Consider the following 22,490-nt stretch of genomic DNA (forward strand, 5'->3'; position numbering starts at 1 on the left):
ACATTTCAAATTCAGCATATCATATTCCAAATTTTGTCATTTCCATTTGTTATTCAAGCACCTTGTCTTTTTAGCTATGTGATATTAGATATTAGACCCCCTAGTTGTTTACTGGATCTTTTCATTCCTAGTGTAATGTTGAAGCTGGACAAAGATGTGTATGAATGACATGAACTTGGGGTCCCTCCCTGTTGATGTTCTCTGAATTCTTTTATTTCACAAGCTGTTTTAGTTTTCATCACTTCCAAGAAAGTTCATTGTACATTTTTTTTGAAATAGAGAATAGAATGACAGATTTCTTCTTGACAGTTTTTACAGGACCTCATAATTCTTACACTTTTCTTGATTTGTCTTCAAGATCTACTTCATGTCATGGCTTCCATTTTTACTTAAACAATTGTCTGGGTGTTTTGGGTTTTTTTTGTTTTTTTTTTTTTTGCTTTCGTTGTTCTGTTTCCCCATAATATATTCATACTCAAACTCAAACATATTGTTTTATTTACATTGTCTATAGATATTTGTAAACAACTAAATCTCATCATATTACTTTAAGAATGTTTGGTTGCACATTATTTTCTAGTAACTAACTGCCTGATCCAATTCTTCCAGCCACTTCCCTAATGAAGCATATGTCAACACAGGATTTACATACTGTATGGAAAAGTGAGCTACATGGGGGATAATACTTGTGCAACTGTACCAAAAAATAAAGGCAACAAAAGACAAGAAAACTATAAAATAAATTCCCAACCTGAAATTCAGTATTAAAAAAAATGCCAATGAACAGTCTCAGACCTGTTCTTGCTATATTTATTAACAACATATTACTAACAACATAAAAAAAAGAGTTTGGTTGCATCTAGTTCCTTATTTATATTGTAATATTATTTGCTAAGTTGTTTCCTTTCTTAAATTCCTTCAGCACATGTGTTATCCATTCTATTTCATTTTGAGGAAATTCTATCTTTGTTTCTGATGTTACTATTTTGATTGTTCCAACCACTTTTTTCTTGATTTCTCCCTCCAGTTCTATTAATGTGTAATATTTTTTCATTGTGTAGGTTCTCTGATTTATTTATTGTTTAATTGTCAATTTGTAGTAGTCTTTCTTCTTTATAACCTCTCTATTGATTTTAGAAATGGACCTTGAGATTGTCAATGACATCCTTTGCCTTTGCCACCTACAATTCATTACTTTTTTGTAAATTCAAGTGAGCAAAAAGAAAATTTAGTGGTCAGACAAAATACCTGAAATCTGTATATCCACTAAATAAGACTGTTTTGTTTTTAAGATGTGGCTGTGGAAATTGCCGAAGGATATTACTGCACCCTGTGAAATGTAATCCAAAAAGAGAGATTATATGCTCTATCTACACATATACTTGCCCTCTTGAATAAATTCTCACTTCAATTCTGAAGCAGAAATATAAGGATTTTCCCCTCTGGGAAATTTTCCCCCAAAGTGACCTCAGTTATCAGTTGAATGAATCCTAAATTTTATAAAGACCAAAAAGACTTAAAAGAAGTTATGGTTCTTCACAACATAGAATAATCATGAAGATACTACTTTCTCTGTTAAATTATAAATTCAGTGAAGTCAGACTGACTAAATCTTATTTCATCTTTGCAACAGGGTCATATAATATCAAGTCATGGAACACAATAGCTTCCCAAGAATTAAAAAGAGTATTACTGAGAGCAGTTGAGAGTTGCATCATGGGTGTGGCACAGAACACAACACATTAAAATGAGGAATAAAAGAAGATCTAAAGTAAAGGATGTCATCAGAGAAATTCATGCTTTAAACAGGAGATGAGCTAATCATGTCTTGAGAGTGAGAAATAATTGATAGCCCAGGTGCTGTACCAAAATGTTTGTGATAGGAAAAGATAAAGAAAGTGAGCCCCTCTGGTGAACTTAAGTGAATGAATGAGTGAATGAAGCAAGATTTTATTAAGCACTCACAATTTGCCAAACACTGAGCTAAGTGTTGAAGATACAAATAGAAAAGTGAGATAGTCCAGATTCCTCAAGGAACTACATTCTAATTGGGCAGAGATAAAGGTACAGTTGCATGATAGATGGAAGGGCACAGTTGTCCTAAGAGTGCAATTGCAGTGAAGCTGATGAGGGCTAGTAATCCTTAAAAGTACACTGGTATGTCAGTTCACATTGCCTAGGAAGTCTAGGCAGCAAGTCAGAAAATAAATGGATAATGTACAAGATTCAGCAGGAAGACAGGGATGGATGGGCTGTATGTAATCGGCAATGATGTGATGCAGAGCTATATGAGCATCTCCAATGCCTGGAACTACACCATATCTGTAATAGATATTAAATAAATGTTTATTGAACTGAAATCATTGAACATGTTGAAGAGAGATATTTGCTTAAAGTTAAATAAAAGGAATTCTTCTTCGCCCATGACACCATAACCAGTCTTAATAGGCATGCAGAGGTAGAGGACATGCTGTGAAGACTGGGGCCCAAAATGAGAGAAATAAGGACCCAGGAGGAATTTTACAGCTTTAACCAATGTTACAGAAATATGTCTTTATAGATAACCCTTCTAGTTCCGTTTTGTTCATAAAATATCTATGAACAAAAAGGAAAATATGTTAGTAAATATAAGAATTAAAAAGGAATGAAGGTGAGATGAAAATCAAAATGAGATTTTAGACATTGATTTTGATAACAATAATAATAACACTGTGTAGTATTTTAAGGCATGGAAGGCTATTTCCATGAATTAATTTGTGGCCTCCAGAACTCTCCTGTAAGTAAGTGCCATTTTATAAGTGAAGATAAGGATGTCAAGTTAATGATTTGTCCAGAGTCACTAAACTGTAAATAGCTGAGATTTGAAGCCAGACCTTCCTGACTCCAAGTCCAGTCATCCTTCCACCCTCACATCCATTCTTTCAAAGGACATTAGTGATTCTAAGCATGAAAGGTGGCATAGTGGATAGAACATCCAGCCTGGAGTCAGGAAGACTCATCATCTTCCTGAATTCAAATCTGGCCTCAGACACTTACAAGCTATGTGACTGTGGGCAAGTCACTTAACCCTATTTGCCTCAGTTTCCTCATCTGTGAAGTGAGCTGGAGAAAGAAATGGAAAAACACTCCAGTATCTTAGCCAAGAAAACCCAAAATGGGGTTATGAAGAGGCAGACATGAATCAAAATGACTGAAAAGCATGAAGAAATACTGGATTATGTTTAATAACTACACTCCAAAATTAGGTTAGTGGACAAATAAAGTCTGCTCCAGTGTGTGAGAATATATGTATGTTATATTGCTCCTGAAATTATCAATTAAGAAAACCTATATTAGTCCTTAATCAAGATCTTTAATTTCTTTCTTCAAGTTCAAATAGCATATGCAACTATCCACAGTCTGAGAGCCTCCTATCTGATCCAGAAAAATCTCCCAGCCCAATGACCAAAGCAAACCAGACAGAGGTGACTGAGTTCATCCTCCAAGGCTTCTCTGAGCACCCTGAACTCCAAATCCCTTTATTTACCAGTTTCCTTTCCTTGTATATTGTGGCCCTCACAGGCAATGTCCTGATAATCATAGCCATTATGCTTAACATAAATCTTCATAGCCCTATGTACTTTTTCTTATTCAATTTGGCCACGATGGACATCATCTGCACTTCCTCCATTCTGCCCAAAGTACTGGAGGGGCTAATCTCAGAGAAGAACACTATCTCCTATGGAGGCTGTTTGGCTCAGCTGTACTTCCTCACTTGGGCCCTATCATCTGAGTTGCTCCTTTTCACAGCAATGGCATATGACAGGTATGTGGCCATCTGCCACCCCTTATATTACAGTACCATGATGAGCAAGACTCTGTGTAGTGTGTTGGCAGCTGGAGTATGGGGAATCTGTGCCTTCAATTCCTCTATACATACTTGTCTGATGACACGACTGTCCTTCTGTGGACCTAATGTGGTTACTCATTTCTTCTGTGAGATCCCTCCTCTCTTGTTGCTCTCCTGCACCTCCACCTACATAAACAGTGTCATGACTGTCTTGGCAGATGCCTTTTATGGAGTATTTAACTTCCTACTGACGTTGGTGTCCTATGGCTTTATTATCTCTAGCATCCTTAAAATCAGGTCAGCAGAGGGGAAGAAGAAAGCCTTCTCCACCTGCTCTTCCCACCTCATTGTGGCATCCATGTATTATACTGCTGTGTTCTATGCCTACATAAGCCCAGTTGCAAGTTACAACCCAGAGAAGAGTAAATTGGCTGGTGTGCTCTATTCTGTGTTGAGCCCCACCTTGAATCCCCTGATCTACACTCTGAGGAACAAGGAGGTTAAACAGGCCCTCAGGAAGCTCTTTCCTTTCCATAGAAATTAAATGATATAGAACTTGGAAAACATAGATATATGAAAATTGACCTTTCTATGCTATAAATATCAGATAACTAAATCTGTCTCTGTCATTCTGACAAAAATGTTTAGATATGTAAAAATGTAATTTAGAGTTGGTGAATAGAGAGTTTATAAACAAACTATCATGGGAAATAAGAGCAAAGAAAGACCACACTGAGGCTGTGGTCATCTAGGAAGTCTACTCTCTGGTGATCAGAGAGAATGAAGTGCTCCCTGAAAGAAAATAACCAAGACTCCAAAGATAAAAACATGAGGAAGAATGATCAGAAAAGGTAGATGGAAGAAAACCTGTGTGATAAAGAGTAGAAGAAAATGATACAGAGAAGACAAGGTAGAAGGATTATCTTGGGGGATATGTTATTGATATGAAACTTTTTGAGAAAAATTAATTGAAGGGATATAAAGAAAGTGAGCCTTTGTTAGTACGCTGCAAAGTGGAAAATTGGCACACAAAGATGAAAGGGAGGAAGAAAAAGAACAACTACACACATAAAGATAAAAAAAAAAAGGATGTTCTTCCTGAAGAGTGGTGAGGTGACTACTCTGAGGAGGAAAGATCTGCTTGCCCTTTTTGAAATGATAAAGGAGAAGCACAGAAACTGTCAGATGAAAGATCACTTAGGAAGGATCAGAAAGGGATAGTGGTTCCTATTGACTCTCTGTTAAGGGGTAATGAATTGGCTACTTTTCAAACTGATAACAAAAAGGTTGTTATCAGAGGCCTGTGGCTCTGTGACCAATAAAAAACAGAAAATCTTCCAATATTTTTCCAAGGAAATGAGTACTAACCACTCCTGGTGATTTGCATTATACAAATGAGATCATTAGAATGAAAGCATTACCAAAAATTATGAAGTCTTTGATGAGACACTGAAGATATGAGGCACAATTGTTGTTTTCATCATTTCCATTTCTACCCATTAAAAGTTTGGGATGCTGAAGAAGAAGAAAAAAATTACTTGAGAAAGAAGTAGTTGGCTTAGGAGATAGTGGGACTGGGATTTATGGACCATGGCAGACTCCTGGCCTGGAATGGAGTCTTCCTAATAAAAGCTTGCTGTTGCCTGCTGTCTTGGGTATCTGCTTTACTCAAACTACATTAGAGTAATGTTTTCAGTCATAGGTTAGGAAAGATATTGATAGAGAACTTCCAGAGTAAGAAGCCCAGGATGGTGAAGAGCCCTGAATCCATGCCTTATAAAGATTCATTGAAGTAGGGGGCAGCTAGGCAGTGCAGTGGATAAAGCACTGGCCTTGGAGTCAGGAGGATTTGAGTTCAAATTTCGCCTCAGACACGTAATACTCACTAGCTGTGTGACTCTGTGCAAGTCACTTAACCCCAATTGCCTCACAAAAAAAAAATCATTGAAGTAGAGATATTTAACCTGAAGAAGAGAAGATGGCAGGATTTATATGATGGTTGTCTTCAAGTGTTTTACTATCTGTCATATGTATGAGAGATTAGATTTGGCATCTCTGACCTAAAAGGGCATGTTAGAGGCAATGTGTAAAAGCTTGGGAAAAAAAAGCAAATTTAGGTTTGTTTTTAAAGGGGATTCTAATATTAGACTTATCAAAAAATAGAATATGTTGCCTTGGGAAATAGTGGATTCTTCCCTACTGAAGGTCTTCAGGAAAAGGTTGGGTGATCATTTTTGAGGGTACTGAACAAAAAGTTTACTTTCTCAGCCATGACTTGAATTAGATGGATGCTGGGATTCTTTTTATCTCTAAAATTTCATGATTCTATAATATCAGGCTCTTCCTTCTGTGAAAGGAGCTAGATGTTCTGAGGAGAAATGTTTTTCATGCTCATTCAATCAGGAAGCACATTTTGGAAAGAAACCTTGAGCACACTAGATTTCCATTCATCAGCCTCTCATCCTTCCCTGAAAGCTGGAAACCTGAAACCCAGAGTACAGAGATTCAATATCTGTATTCTCCAATATGAGCAAAGCCCTTACTTGGAGTTATTTTTGAAAGGTAGCCATGCATCCATTCAGCACTCCTTTGTTCCTGCCTTACCTGGTGTTGAGAAACCTATGACAAAGATAACTAATGTCATGCTTTCCACCAGGGAGTCACTACATTATCCAGAGTGGCAACCTCATGGAGGTTCAGTATACCCAATCCTGGGGTTCTAAATTCTTTATCAACTCTTGGAAAGACTAATTGTAAATCTTTGATTATCTTTACTCCAGAGAGGGAGTTTGGCACAGCAATTTCTCTCCCATTGTTCTGACTCCTCAATCCCAGCTATCCTGTAATTCTGCCTGAAGTACAAATTGTATAGGCATACTACTTCCATTCAAATGCATAATCCTACTCTAAAAATACTTGTCTGTTCCTTCCAGATTCAAGTCTAAATACATTCATGGAAGTCCAGCCCATTTCATTATGCCTTTGCAATATCTTTTCTATTTTCCACATACTCCCATAAATCCTCAGACTTTTGCCTGTCCTTTCACTGGGGCTATACTGCAATTTAATTCCTTAACCCGGTCCTACTCCAGGTTACTTACCATTCCTTAATCCCATTCAGATCTTCCCACAGTCTTTCTGTATAAAATATCAGTCTTGTCCCCATTAAATTGCTCATATTCTTAAAATCTGGTCCACTTGTATTGGTGTCAAAAATAGTGCAGACTCACTAGGAATCTCACCTACCCCAACCAGAGTTTTAGTAAACTGCTTGGACTGAAAGAAAGCTTGAGTGGTTGAATTCTTTTGAGGCAACCCAAGTCCTTTGCCCTTGCATTTTGGGGTTCCCAAGACCCCTAGACTGAAACAGAAAGGATGTTAAGAGGCATCTTCTCTGCCCCCTCACGTTTCTTAGAGGTTAAGTGAATTGCCTGAGGTTGCATAACTAGTAACTGGCAAAGCTAGCATTTGAACTCAAGACCTAGGACTCCAAATTACAGAAACAAAGCAATTTAGAATTAAAGGGATCTTGTCACATTGATGCTTTATTAAGAATCCTCTTCCAACAGACATAACAAGTTGTCAACCAGTCTTTGTTTAAAGAACTTCAATTGGTTAAGTGAAACCTCCACAAAGATGGAGCTCATAATGCTCCTGGCAAAGTCAATTACTTTGTTATAATCTTTCTGGGTTTCCCCATCATTGAAAGTTAAGCTTTCCCATTTTTTTTGGCTCCCATATTTTTTGCCACTATATTAAAGCTCTTATCATCTCATCATTTCCACAATCCCTGAATCTGGACCCTCTTTTACCAAAACCAGCCACAGGATCTGGAAGATTGAATCTCAGAGGGATTCTGGTGGAGTAATACATGTTAACTACATTAACCTCCTTAGACTAAGAAGATGGTGTAATCAGAAAGAGGGACAGAAATAGGATGTAGAATGTTGTCAAGTCTCTGAAAACCACAGAGATCTTGTACTTCTCCAGACACTTCCTGTAATAGGATGGAAGAATGTAGAAAATAATTTTATAGACACACACACACACCCCTATTTGTTTCTAATGGTAGCCACCTCTAGGGTGGTGGTGGTGGCGAATTTACATGCTAATTTTGTTGTATATTTGGAAGATATAATAAATTGTGCATAGTAGATTTAGTTTCATATACAATCGTCTTTTTATTATACTGTTATGAAAATCTTTGTTTTATTCCATAAATTAAAAAATAAACTTTTGTAAAAATATTTTTAAAAATTTTTTAAATTAGAAGGAAAAAAAGGGCCCAATACTACCAGATCTCAAAGCATGCTACAAAGCTGTAATCATCAAAAATAGTTTGGTATTGGATAAGAAATATGCAGGTTGATCAGTGAAACAATAGTCTAGTATGCTTTGTACAAAGGACATATAAAAGGACACTTCCCTTCTTCAGTTAGCCAAGTAAGAATTATCATCTTATTGTTGTTCTTCCTTCTCAAAGAGGACCAATGACATCAAGAGGGTGATATCTGGACTTGCAAATAAACTGGATGGGAGTAAGGCAGAGCTCCCGGCAAAGTGGTCAGCCTCACTCTCTTCTCCAGAGTCTTAGGAGGCCGGTGGTAAGACAAAGGTCAAGACTAGATGACCCAGGATGTAGCGGGTGACCTTGGATTTTCTAATTTAAGGTCTTTCCAAGATTTCAGTTAGTCTGAGGCCACACCCATTCAATGACTAAGGGCTAATTTAAAATTGAGACAAAAGATGGATCAAATTATCATCCTAAAGATCTGGAAGGAAAAGGCTCAGAGTTTCCAGGCAGAACAGATAAGAATTGCTATTTACACACATTCTAAAACCTTGAAAACCTAAACAATTAGCCTTAAGGGGGAGGGGCAGAAGGAGGAGGGGAGGGAGGGGAAGGAGTGGGGGAGGAGGAAAGAAATAAGAACCAGAATTTCTCAACTTTTTTTTCTAATTGGCATGTTGGGTCTCCAGAGGGCAGCTACTACTACTCTCAGATAACATGGTAGACAGTTAAAACAAAACCTCCTGGTTCATTCCTTCCCACAAATACACACAGCATCCATAGGAGGAGTAGGCTTAAACTTAGACCAGAATAGTAGTGAGGCACAGGAGTAAGAGATAATGTGTGATGAGGTTTAACTCACATCACCTGCTCTGAAAGTCCTTCTTTCTTTGTAGAGACCTCACTCAGAACCTTTGTTGTTTGTCCTCCCTTCTTGAAGAGGACCAATGCCATCAAGAGGGTGAAGTCTTGACTTGCCCTTGGATAGGATTTGAGTGAGGTAGAGCTGAGCAACATCTCAGTGGGCAGAAATATGGAAGTCATTCCTTCCATTTTCAATAATACTGCTCAGGAAGCTTCCTAGATCTAGTGAAATATGAAGTGTTTTTGTGCTTGGAGTTAGGAATCTGCCTCTTTGACTTCAGTCTTCAAACAGCCTCTGGCATGTGTTTGGCTGTAGTGGGGGCAGCTCTCCCCATTTTTCACACACATCCACAGCTTCTTCTACCACTTCCCCAATAAATGCCTTAGAATTGTCTGAAGCAGCAATGAGGACATTGAGAGAAGCCGAGGTGCCAGTAATAGACTGGGTCAGTTATGTAATAGTGCCTTTAGGGAATGCTGATTGACAGTACATTTCATTAAGGTTTATCTCTTCTTGAGATAAGGAAGAAACCAGGATTTACCCTTCTGAATTTCATCTTCATCTACTTTGTGCTTTTCTCTTTCCTTTCTTTAGTTTCTATCTTCATCTTCTTGGCTGCAAGAAGAAGTGATGATGAATCTTCCCTTCCAGTCCCTGTTAAATCTAGTGCTTCCTGGCCCTGGAGCTCCAAATCTTCAGCCACAGCCTCCTTGGAGGCCCTGCTCCCTTCCCAGTCCTTCTCCCAGGCAACGTTGTGAGGCTGGGCAGCTCCAGGGACTGGATCAGGGGTGGCAGCGGCAGCAACGACCAGCTCTGTCTGGCCTTGTCCTGGGATGACTCACTGGGCTTGTCCATCACGGCCCCTCTGGGCTGAGGACAGTGTGGAGCCTTTCCACCAGTCCAGAAAGCAGCTGGATCCAGGTTGCCAAGCAAATAGACTTCCTGCGATGATCACGCCTGGATGACGACCCCTGAGGAACCTATCTGTACATTCTATGTGCTAGACAATGTGCTGAGTGTGAGGAGTACAAATACAAGCAAGAAAGACATTCCCTGCCCTCAGTGAGCTTACATTCAAATAAGGGAAGACAGTATATAAAAGGGAGCTGAAAAGAATGAAGCATAGGGGAGGATGCAAGATGTTTGGAACAGAGCCATGATTTTAAAGTCCAGAAAAATCAGTAACGGGGATGGGAGGGGAATGAAAACAGGACAACCTGGGCCATTTCACAAAATGGAATCCCCAGGAAGAACTCACCAATGAGAAAAGAGAGTGGGCCTTTCAGAGGGATATTTCATGGTGAACAGTGTCAAGAAGGAAAGGAAGACCTAGCAGGCAAGGAGGCCGCAGGAGCTGAGGGTAGTTGCAGGATGAGGTAGCAGTGAAGGCATGATTTTGAAGTCCATAGGACCAGCAATGTGGCTGAGAAGGGAATGAACACAGGCAGGCCTAGGGCCCTTCACAAAATGGTTGCTTTAGGAGGAACTCACCAGGTCATACAGCAAAATTGAGACTGAATCCCATTCCTTTGACTCCTGATTTACCAAACCACAATGTTTTTTCTCCTAGTGACCAAATTTCTGGTGGTGCATCAAATTGAACAGTTATAGCCTTGGATATAAATATACTGAATTCTTCTCTGTGGTATAGTAGAAATACTTGGAGCTGGAATACCTAGATCCAAACCCCAACTGCTTACTATGTGTGTGATTTGGCAAAGTCACTTAATAGCTATGGTCCTAAATTTTATTATATGCAAAATGAGGAGGTTGGTATTGATGACTAATATGGGCTCTTGTAGTTTTTAAAGGCATTATAAGATTAAATAGAAGGATGGATGGATGGCTGGGTAGGTGATATTGCCTAGAGGAAAACTTCCAATGCCAAAAAACAAACTTAGATTTAAGTTCAGGATAGACTAATGTTTGCCATAATTTGGATTTTTAGTACTCCAGTGAATCTATCAGCTCATTGGTATGGATACTCCTTCCAAAGATGGCACATACAACTTCTCTCCATGTTCTTCAAACCTGCCCATATTCAATTAAAATGCCAGGGAGCTTTATATAGATTGATATTTATGTGAGTACTAATTTAACAAATGATCACTTGCTATTTCTTGACCTTAAAACATAGTAGATCACTTTTTTGGGTAGCCATGCCTATTTTTGATGATATCTTTCTCTCTATCTTTTGTATGTATGCTCATTATGCCAACCATGCATCTCTCCATTTTGATTTCCTCAAAGAGTATAGTATATACCATAACTTTCAGATGTATAGCATCATAGGATGAATATTGATGCTAGAATTTTTTTTTCAGGGAGAGATCAGAGTCACTGAAAGTGCTATATGATTTTCTAAATACAATTCAGTCTATATTGTTCTGGTCATTCAATTCTATACCCTATTCATTGTCCATAAGCTTCCAATTATGTCTTAGTATATAGTCACGGAAGGGTTCCAGGAGAAGGTAGAATTGCGAGTATGCCCTTGAATTTCAGTAGATAGGTGAGGAACCCAGGGGAACATCACAACAGTTACCATCCAAAAGACACAATGTACAACATGCAGCAATGACACAGACGTATGAATGACCACAGTGTGTTTGGGGTAGGTAAATGAGTAAATTGGGCTAGCTGGAGTATAGATTTTATATAGGAAAATGAGGGTTATGAATGTACAATTTATGTACTAAAGACCAATTGTGAAAGCATAAAGTAATGTTTCTTATTACAGGTTTTCTGGGAAACATTGGAATGATTGTCAGGCAACTCTAAAAGTGGTGAAACAAAAGCAGCTGTCGGCAGGCAAAGAGGTTGTAACTGCATCACTCTTTCTCAAGGGTCATTTGGGAACATTTGGCATGTAAGGCCTTCAGGAGAGCAAAGTTTATGGCAGAGGGCCCAGCACAAATTTCACTTCTTTTAATTACTCCTTCAGGGCCCACTTATAGTAAAAATAATTAATAAATAAATATATTGGACAGTTCTCCCAAATGTCTTCACTGAGGGTAGAGAAATCTGTCACAGATGAATCACAGATTCAGGGGGAGAGATGTTTAAATATGAGTTGGCAGCCTCCTTTATATCCTATTTATGGACTTTCCCCAAAGTAGAGATGTCATGACATTGACTTCAACTTACAGCTATATCTGCTTTGATGGTTAACTAAGAAAGGTCTTCAGGAATCCAGAAATATAGAGGAGATTTATTCAGAGGTACATGTGAGTTTACCTGTCTAGGTTCATTCTATTGGATGTATATGTGAGGAAAAAAATTTTACCATCCCAGCACATTCAATTTCTGTCATTGTGGAAATCAACCTTTATGTGTCAGAAAATGTTTAGTTCTAATGGTTTGACCAATGTACAAACATTTTAATGACTTTTGGGGCCATATTGAAATGAAAACAAAATATCTATGTTTAAAATGCAAATAATAAAACTAATCAGGAAAATTCAAGAGAATTTAGGGTTCTGGGTTTTCATTTCAGACCTCAATGGTAAGAAATAGTTGGCAACCACTTTGTTTGCTATTTTCTTGTTTCTTCTTGGGCTGCCTTTGCCCCTGAGCTCAGTGTAATCCATGAATACATTGTGTAATGAAAAGAGGAAATCTAGCCTAGGTATCAGAACACCTCTGATCTAATGTTAGCTGTCAGGATAATTAGGTTGTGACTTTGGACAAGACATTAACTCTCCTTAGATCTCACTTTCTCCATCTGTAAAGTCATTAGGCTAGTCTAAAGTCCCTTCCAGCTCTGAAGATCTATTGGTAAGTCACAAAATATTCTGATCCTGTTTCCTGTTTATGAAATAACTTACTATAATAATATCCTTCTCATGAAAATAAAAGATAGGTTTACAGATTAACCACAAGGTATCTGTGGAAGAACTCCAGACTTCTTAAAGGCAAAGGTAAGAATTTGTCATTGTCATAGAATCACAGAATTACCAAAGTTAAGGGAAAGGTCACCAGAGGTCATCCAGTCCCATCACAGTTGAATCTGGAATACCCTCTGCACCATCACTGAGAGATTCTCATCATCCACTTTCCACTTAAAGATCTGCAGTGATGAGGAGCTTACTATCTCCAGAGCAGTCCATGTCATTGCTGGGCAGATGTAATTACTAACAGGTTTTACTTTATATAAGTAATGGCACAAATATATTTTTGATGACGAATGGGTGAAATGAATTGTTGGCACAATAAACTATCATTAAAATTAATTCATTTCTTAAATGGTATTAAAAATAAACTCTCCAGGGAAACTCCCTTCCAAAATAGATTCCTCATTTCAGAACATTGGGAATATAGATGGATTTTCTTGCATTTATAATATGTATTTTCACTGGCTGATCCCCATGCCAGAAATCCTCATTGTCCTCATCTCCATCTCCTAGCTTCCCACAGCCCTAGAGCTTCAGATCTCAACTACAGTGCCACCTTCTGGAAAAAGCCTTTCCTAGACCAGCTTAATCTTAGTGCCTTCCCTCGGAAACTGGCCTCCAGTTTCTACTGTTTATATCTTGTTCATACATAGTTATGTATGTGCTGACTCCTCTATTAGACTGTGAGCTTTGCAAGCAGGGGCTTTTTGCTATTCTCCTGGCATTTGGCATAGTGCCTGGCACATAGTAGGTGTTTAATAAATGCTAGTGACTGACTGGAATGAAGAAATGTGGAAAACACACTTTATTTCTGCCCTGTTATCTCTCCTTGAATTTTTTTTTTAGCAGTTCTATTCCTTATATATTTCTTCAGTATTCCTATTTGTAATGTAAGCATACATTATTAAACTACAAAGGTAAAATGTGAATTATATCTTGCTTACCATTATATTTGTCAACTCTGGTTAACAGTTTTGGGGCAAAATAATGCACTGTAGAGTAAAAGAAGTTAACTTGAGTGTGCCTTAAATTTTTTTTGAGTCAAAACAAAATTTATTAATGTGTTAAAAATTCTTACTATTTAGATAGTACCTTTCAAAAAGAAAAAATGCAATTATAATTTAAAATGTCTTTTTTCACTAGTAACATAATAGTATATTGGTACATGGCAAGATATAATGCCAATTCCCTTCATATCTCTAAAGAGAAAGTTGTGTGTTATTTTCTGAAGAAGAAATGACTGGTCAAGAGACAGCAGAATTTCTGTGGTCTTTCCATCTTTTATCTCTTTCTTAATCAGGATGATCCAAGACTATTTGAACCTTTCCATGCTATCGCAGTGAATTGGTAATTCTTCAAACTAATTGTTCCCTGCATAGGGATACCCCCCAATCAATTTGTTCATTCATGGTTTCCTTTGTTCCATACTTGTAAGTCCCTTTAGGACAAAATTCCTTGTATTTACATCATAGATGTAAGTGAGAGCTTAAAGAAAGGTGTCTTTTGAAGGATAGTTCATAACAAAAAATTGTTTTATTGTAGTTATATTGTATTTAATATATGCACACACATATTTATATATTTTATATGTGTGTGTAAAATATTTATTAATATGTACATACATATATGTATGAAACATGTATATGATAGACATATGTGTGTGTATATATACATATTTTATATATATATATATATATGAGAGAAGGAGAGAAAGGGAAGGAGGGGAAGGAAAGAGGGGATAGGGGACAGCAAGGAAGGGAGGGAAGGAGAGGGAGGAGAGACAATGAGATGAGGGGAAAGAAGAGAGAGACAGAAAGATGGAGAGAGGGAGAAAGATAGAGAGAGAATGGGGAGGGAGAGAAATGAGACAGAGAAAGAGAGAGAGTTGGGGGGAGAGAGAGAAAGACAGAGAAGAATTTTTTTTTTTTTTGCAGAGGGAACTGAGAAGAGACAGAAGTTTTATTTCATCTAGGTCTTACCATATTTCTTTTTATGCTTCATTTTCTTATTTCTCATGTTGCTATTATTTTTATTACATTTATATATCACAGTTTCTTCAAGCATTTCACAATCATTGGACTTATAGAAGAGTTATAGAACTGTTGGCATTTATAGAGCATCTTCAGGCTTGCAAAGTGCTTGACATATTAACTCTTATGATCTCATGGTTTATCCCCCCACCTTTTTTTTTGCTACTATTAATAAGGTTCATAGAATTATTTCTGTTCAGAATGGTCCTTCCTTCCCACCCCCATTTCTAATTTGATGTGTAGGATATTATTCTTATAGAAACTAGGTCAAAGGGCATGAAGAGTATTATGAGTCTTGTTCAGTATTTCCATATTGCTTTGCAAAAAGATTGCACCAATTCAGAGGCTAAACAGAAGGATAATAGAGGATCTGTCTGTTCATAGACCTACCAATTTGGAATTTTATCATTTTTAGTACCTTTACCAATTTCCTGCATATACTGTAATATCACAAAGTTGTTTTAATTTTTATTATTAAGATTCTAAGGGTATGACTTCTTGTGGTCATTGATGATTTATATTTTATTAAAATGTATGTATCTTTTTATAATTTTTCTTGATATGACTATACCGAATTCACTATTCTAACTCTTACAAACCTGGTTGTTCACAATAAATAATTACAGCATTTTATTTGCTTTTATTTTGTGTCTACTTGTGGGGGAGATTTTTGGTTTTGTCCTGTGACTCCCCTATTACCTTATTTTATTGGGGAGCAGAATTAAACATTGAAATAATGAGGGCTTTTCTTATAGTCTATCTTTAAGCTCTATTTTTGAAAATATTTTATATACTATATGGTTTATCTATTCTTTGAATGCTTATATATTCAGTTTTCAATTCCTTGTCTCTCTGCCTTTTTATATGAAATCATATTAGTGTCTCATTTAATTTCTTCTTCTTAAAGAGTTTTTTTAAGGCTTTCCATTTCTAGCTTGCCCTGTTTTGGATATTTTTAAAAATTTTGTGGTTTAGTGAAAAGAATACTGGCTTTGAGTCAACAGACCTGGGTTCATATCTTGTCTCTGACACTTGATACCAGTATGACATTGAACAAGTCAGTGGTTGCATGGAAATCGTTATTGGTCACAGTTGTAAAGGACAATTGATAAAAGGACAGAGTTTGATGGCTTACTTTTAATCCAGACACTCTATGCTCTCTTCGTTATTGATATTCAAACCTTCTCTGATAATAGTCTTTGTTGTCTAAATTTTTAAATGACTATCCTTTTCATTTGTTGTTTTCAGAAACTTCACTTTGTTTAGAAGCTGATTTTTTTCAGATTACAGAATCTGAGAACTGGGTCAGAACTCAGAGGCTACTTCAGAACACCCAGCACAGTGTTTGGCACATAGTAAGTATTTGATAAATGCTTGTTAGTTGATTAAGAGTTGACTTTTTGTTGCTGTTGTTCAGTCATTTCAGTCATGTCTGACTCTTCATGACCCCATTTGGGTTTTCTTGGCAAATATACTGGAGCGATTTGCCACTTTCTTCTCCAGCTCATTTTACAGATAAAGAACTGAGGCAAACAGGGTTAAGTGACTTTCCCAGGGTCACATAGCTGGTAAGCGTCTGAGGCTACATTTGAGCTCAGGAAGATGAGTCTTCCTGACTCCAAGCCTGGCACTCTATCCACTGTACCACCTAGCAGCCTGATAGTTGACTAGCATCTGATTAAAACATCCCATGTACAAGATCCCTGACCTGTAGTCAGGGAGCTTTAGAGAAAGACCTCTAGTAAGGGAGTGAGGTTGAAAAATATTATGAAATAAGTCTGGAAAGGTGGTAAGAGTCCAATTGTTGAACATCATAAATACCAGGCTTAATAAAGAGATTTATTTTCTCCTCAAAGCAGAGGGCAAGCACCTAAGGTTTTCAAGTAGGACAATAACATGGTGAAGGTTTAGAGATGTGAGGTGCACATATAATGATCATATATTCTTAATTAGCCTGAGGCTTCCATGAAAGTAAACACTGATTAGAAAGTCCTTTGCCTAAAAAAATTCACGTGTCTGAAAATTATTATTTAGTCATAACTGGCTCAAGTATTTTAACTAAATAAAATAAATCCAACAAAGTAATCAATACTTAGAAGAAAACTCATCAAACTAATCAATTTGGTCTGTGATAAAATCACTGTGTATAAAATCACTTTCTCAGACTTGTAAATTTCTTGAGAGTAAGAATTACTTCATTCTTTGTATATGTATCACTACCACTTAGGAAAGTGCCTGGCACACAGCAGGTGCTCAATAAATGCTTGATTGACTTATTAAAGTAATTTAGCAGCTTTCACCTCCTCTTTCTTTGGTTTTCTTGGACATCTGATTTGTATACAAATTAAAAGTAGACTCCAATCTCAGTTTCAACCTTTACTAGCTGTTTGAGCACAGGCAAGTTCTTCTCTCTTCGTCCTGCAGCTTCCTTATCTGAAAAACAGGAATAATAAAAATATATATGATACTAACATGTGGCACTCAGCTTGTGAGATTTGAATACAATAATTTATGTAAATCCCATTATGGACTTTAAAACTCTATATGAATGTCAAGCTATTACCAAGGATGGATTTTGCTTCAGTTACATCATGTATTTTTTGTCATGTATATGTAAGAAGTAAAAGGAATGAGAGGGATATCATTGGTAAATCAAGATGGATAAAATGCCAAGTTAGAGGGACAAATGGAAAAATCATAAATTCAGCTTAAAACTTTTTCTTATAGAAATGAACTTTTTTTCCTTTTATATATGGCTATTTCAATTATAGAGAAGTGGTTACTATAAACAAGGGTGTTTTTTTTTAAGCCAAAAGAGAAAATATACTTTATTTAGTCTTATAGAAGTTCTCCTTTAAGTCAGAGAGAAAGATATATTATTATATATTATATATTTATTATGAATAATTTTCCTCAAGATGCCTATGGCTATCAGAAGAGCAAGTCCTTATTCTCATTAAGAAGAAAAAAACCAGCATAAGCAGTTATGGATTTTCACAAAATAAAATAACTATTGGAATGCCACTTTCCTCATTAGATCATGAACATCATAAAGGCAGTGACTATATCTCATTTTGCCTTTATATCTCCCATACCTAGCATGGTGTCTTGCTCAAAGTGGATGTAAATTAAATAGTGAATTGAATAGAGACATTGAAGAAGTATGAACAATATGTAATTAAAAGCTATTCCCAAAAAATTAAATGGAAGAAGTTAATAATTGTCCACAACTACTTTTCAGAGTTAGAGAATTATACTTCTGCCAAACAGAAAACAACTTGGGTGAGGAGAAAGGAATGGGAAGGTAAGTATATGTAGTGGTTACTGTCAGGGTTGAGCAATGCTACAAAGATATCACTGGACAGATTCTCCTCCAATCCCCATTTAATGACAAAGTTTCTATGAACAAAGGAGGAAATGATGTTGGTTAATATAGCAAGAATTTAAAAGAGAATGCAAAAGAGGCTCAAAAATATTAATTGTTGGATATTTTGATACTATAATAATAATAGTTCACATTTATAGAGTATTTTAAGATTTGCAAAACCCTTTTCATACATCATCTCCCTCATAGTAACTTTGTAAAGTAGGTCTTAATATCAGTCCCATTTTACAGATGTGAAAAGTCAGGCTCAAAGAAGTGTATGAAGTGGGATTTGATGGTAGGTCTTTTAAACCTAGTATTCCATCATTCAGTCTTTCAAGGGATACCAGTGACACTAAGCATGTCTCAAAATCATGTTAAAATTAACCATCACAATATGAAATTAGAAGTGTTCTATGGGAAGATAAGCACAACTACAGTTGCTGAGAATATGCCAACTCTATAATGTTCCTAAAACAATGACACATAGAAAAGAAAAACAACATTAGCCTTAATTCAACATCTTTGATTTCCTTTTCAAGTTCAAATGCCAAATATTTGTAGTTCAGAGACAAAGCCAGACCTGGATTCCCGAATATCTGAGTTAGTATCCAGATTCAGATATTTACCAGAAGAGTTGTTCTGGTCAAGTAACTTAACCTGTTTGTCTCAGTCTCCTCATATGTAAAATAGGGAGAGTAATAGCACCTATTTCCCAAGGTTGTTGTGAGAATCACATAGGATGATAATTGTAAAGTGCTTAGCACAGTGCCTGGCACATAATAAGTAATATAAAAATTTTAGTTCTTTATCATCTTCATCATCATCATTGTTGTCATTATTATTATTATTTATATAGTTCATGAAGCTACCCAGACTTCAAGGATCTCCTGCCTCATTCACAACTCTGCCACACGGACGGCTATGATCAATGAGACACAGGCAGTTCAGTTCATACTGCAGGGCTTCTCTGAACACCCTGAACTCCGGATCCCCTTATTCATTTGTTTCCTCTCCTTGTATATGGTGGCCCTCACTGGCAATGTCCTGATCATCACAGCCATCGTTTTCAACTCAAGCCTCCATAACCCCATGTACTTTTTCCTTTTTAACTTGGCTGCAATGGACATCATCTGCACCTCCTCTGTTCTTCCTAAAGTACTGAAGGGGCTGCTCTCAGAAGAGAACACCATCTCCTATGGGGGCTGCATGGCCCAGCTCTACTTTCTCACTTGGTCTGCATCATCTGAGTTGCTTCTGCTCACTGTCATGGCTTATGACCGTTATGTGGCCATCTGCCATCCGCTACATTATGGCACCATGATGAGCAAGACACTTTGTAGTGTGTTGGCATCTGGAGTGTGGGGTCTTTGTGCCTTCAATACTGCAATACATACAGGTCTGATGATTCGCTTGTCTTTCTGTGGATCCAAAACTGTTACTCATTTCTTTTGTGAGGTTCCCCCTCTCTTGCTTCTCTCTTGCAGTCCTACATATGTGAACACAATCATGATAGTCCTGGCAGATGCCTTCTATGGAATACTGAACTTTGGGCTGACATTGGTTTCCTACTGTTTAATTATCTCCAGCATTCTGAAAATAAGGACAACAGAAGGAAAGAAGAAAGCATTCTCTACCTGCTCTTCCCATCTTATTGTGGTGTCCATGTATTATACTGCTGTGTTCTATGCCTACATAAGCCCAGTCTCAAGCTACAGCCCAGAAAAGAGTAAACTGGCTGGTGTGCTATATACCATGTTGAGCCCAACCTTGAATCCTCTGATTTATACTCTGAGAAACAAAGAGGTCAAACAGGCCCTCAGAAAAATCCTCCCTTTCGTCAAAAACTAAATGGTGCTGTAAGAAATGACAAAAGGGATGGATTCAAAGAAACCATGGAAGGCTTGTATCAACTAATGCAGAGTGAAATAAGCAGAACCAGGAGGACTTTATACAATAACAACATTTTAGGGACAAAAAACTTTAGTAAATTTAAGAATTCTAATCAATGCCATGACCAACCATGATTCCAAAGGATTAATAAAGGAACCATGCTACCTACCTCTTGAAAAAGAGATGATGGATTCAAGATACAGAATGAGACATATAGCTTTGGACAAGGACAATGTGAGAATTTATTTTGTTTGGCTATGAATATTTACTACAAACATTTTGCTTTTTTCCCCTTAAACTTAGGGGCGGGTGAGAGGAAGAGCAGATAAATTCCTTTTAATTGAAAAATTAAATGAAAGAGTGAAAAAAATCAAATAACTACTTATAATTTCTTCTTCTTTGGTGAATGTGAATGCCTTGAGGGCAGACTATCTTCATTCTTGTCTTTGTATATCTAGTCCCTTACATAGAGCCTAGCAGTTAATAGGTGATTAATAAATTCTCATGAATTGAATTGAATTGAGATAAAGGGACTAACATGAAAATGGATATTCCCATCCAAGTCCTTACATAGATAAATCTGTCTTCCACTACCTGACAAAAAAATATGGGGGCAACTAGGTGGCACAGTGGATAGAGTACCGGCCCTAAAATCAGGAGGACCTGAGTTCAAATCTGGCCTCAGACCAAACACTTGACACTTACTAGCTGTATGACCCTGGGCAAGTCACTTAACCCCAATTGCCTAAAAAAATTACGTGAATATAAATGGAATTCAGGGATAGAACATATGAGAAATGCAAGCAAACACCTGTAGGAAAGTAGCGTCAGGAAAGACAACATTCAGTTTCAGGGATTTGGGAGTGACTACTCACTCTCCAGAGAGAATAAAGATTTCCTTGAAATAAAGGAATAAGTGCCTCAGAGAGAAAGCAATGCAAGGATAAGGAATCTGGAGAGACCAAGGGGGAATCACAAATCATGTTAAAAACATTGGAAGGTGGAAAAAATTTGATAAAGAATGGAAAGACCATTGAATCTTCAGAGACTTTAGAAAGGAAAGGTCTAGAACCTTTGGAAGGTCAGTCAGTCAGTCAAATAATATTTACTAATTTCTTACTATATGTTAGGCACTATTATAAGTGTTGAGGAGGAGTTTCTTGTGCTCTAAGGAATTATGACGTATTCTTTTAATTAAGGACAATGTTGGAAATGAAACCTCAATAAGTCAGACCTCCATTCAATAGACTTTCACCCTTTCTCCAAACTCCTGTAATCCAGAAATCATAGCAAAGAGACACATGGCTTATTCCTTCAAACAAGCAGCCAAAGCCTACCTGGGGAGGAAACTATGTAGAAATCAGTAATCCATTCAGCATCTTCGCCTTGTGTCTTCATTTCATGCCCAGAAGCCAAGAGAAATGACTTCTGTCTCTATCAAGGAGTCAGTGACCTTGTAGAGTCATAGAATGCAAATCATCAAGGTTATGAATTACAGCTTAAACTCAGGGGAGAAATAACTGAATCTATTACTAATTTGGGTCTAGAAATAGAACACGCTGTAGAAATGTAACTCCTATTATATAGGCTCCCCAGGTCTAGTCATCAATTATTTCTGCATATAGTGCAAATAGAATGATAAAACTCCCTCCTCCCCTCACTCTCAACCCTAGTCTTTTCAAACCTACTTCTACCCAGTTAAACTACAAACATTGACTCACCCATAGCCTTGCCTATTCAATTATGCATATACTGAACTATTATCTTTAGCTTCCTATATATCCTCAAACTTTTCAGTCAATAATCCTTCCACATCTCACCTTGACAAAAATGTGACTCTACTACTGAGGACACTGCATCTTTTTCAACCCATTACACAAGTGGTCACTCCTCATTCCTCTAAACTGACAGGGTCAAGAGGAACACAAGATGACATATTTAGGCCCGGAAGGGATACTGGGGGCCATATATTCCATCTACTAATTTCAAAAATAATGGCCAAATAACTGATTTCACCAAAGTCAAAAATCTATTAAGCAACAGAGCTAGGACACAAATATTCAACAATTTTTCCACTGCAGAGCAACATACCTAGTCTTTGCTCCCTGATTCCTCTTTCAGACACCATGTTGAGCCCCACCTTGAATACTCTGATCTATCATGATTCTCAGTGATCTTTTTTCTATTGATGTTTATTAAAATGTTTTACCATACTTCCTTCTTGATTCTTATTATTACCTATTAACTCCACATTCATTCTCAACTTTTTATATAATTTTGTTTGTTGTTTGTATTCTCTCTCTCTATAACTACCAAAGCAATCTC

At 37.1% G+C, this 22,490-nt stretch overlaps 2 protein-coding genes and 1 pseudogene across 2 annotated transcripts; 2 read left to right on the forward strand and 1 right to left on the reverse strand.

The window, feature by feature from the left end:
* The first annotated feature begins 3,437 nt into the window (after nucleotides 1-3,437).
* On the forward strand, nucleotides 3,438-4,373 carry LOC114028514 (olfactory receptor 13A1-like). Its single transcript, XM_027842783.1, has one exon. It carries the CDS (start codon nucleotides 3,441-3,443, stop codon nucleotides 4,371-4,373), a length of 933 nt encoding a protein of 310 aa, XP_027698584.1. The 5' UTR covers nucleotides 3,438-3,440.
* Nucleotides 4,374-9,175: 4,802 nt separating this feature from the next.
* Nucleotides 9,176-12,298, reverse strand: LOC114028419 (annotated as a pseudogene).
* Nucleotides 12,299-19,196: 6,898 nt separating this feature from the next.
* On the forward strand, nucleotides 19,197-20,123 carry LOC114028522 (olfactory receptor 13A1-like). The gene has a single exon (XM_027842794.1). The coding sequence runs from the start codon at nucleotides 19,197-19,199 to the stop codon at nucleotides 20,121-20,123; it is 927 nt and encodes a 308-aa protein (XP_027698595.1).
* Nucleotides 20,124-22,490: the final 2,367 nt, after the last annotated feature.

This window comes from Vombatus ursinus, unplaced genomic scaffold (assembly GCF_900497805.2).
Source record: "Vombatus ursinus unplaced genomic scaffold, bare-nosed wombat genome assembly UNPS02004915.1, whole genome shotgun sequence".
NCBI classification, from domain to species: Eukaryota; Metazoa; Chordata; class Mammalia; order Diprotodontia; family Vombatidae; genus Vombatus; species Vombatus ursinus.

Excerpts from the sequence above, each read along its gene's own strand:
- LOC114028522 (XM_027842794.1), top strand. The coding sequence starts at position 19,197 with ATGATCAATGAGACACAGGCAGTTCAGTTCATACTGCAGGGCTTCTCT.
- LOC114028514 (XM_027842783.1), top strand. The coding sequence starts at position 3,441 with ATGACCAAAGCAAACCAGACAGAGGTGACTGAGTTCATCCTCCAAGGC.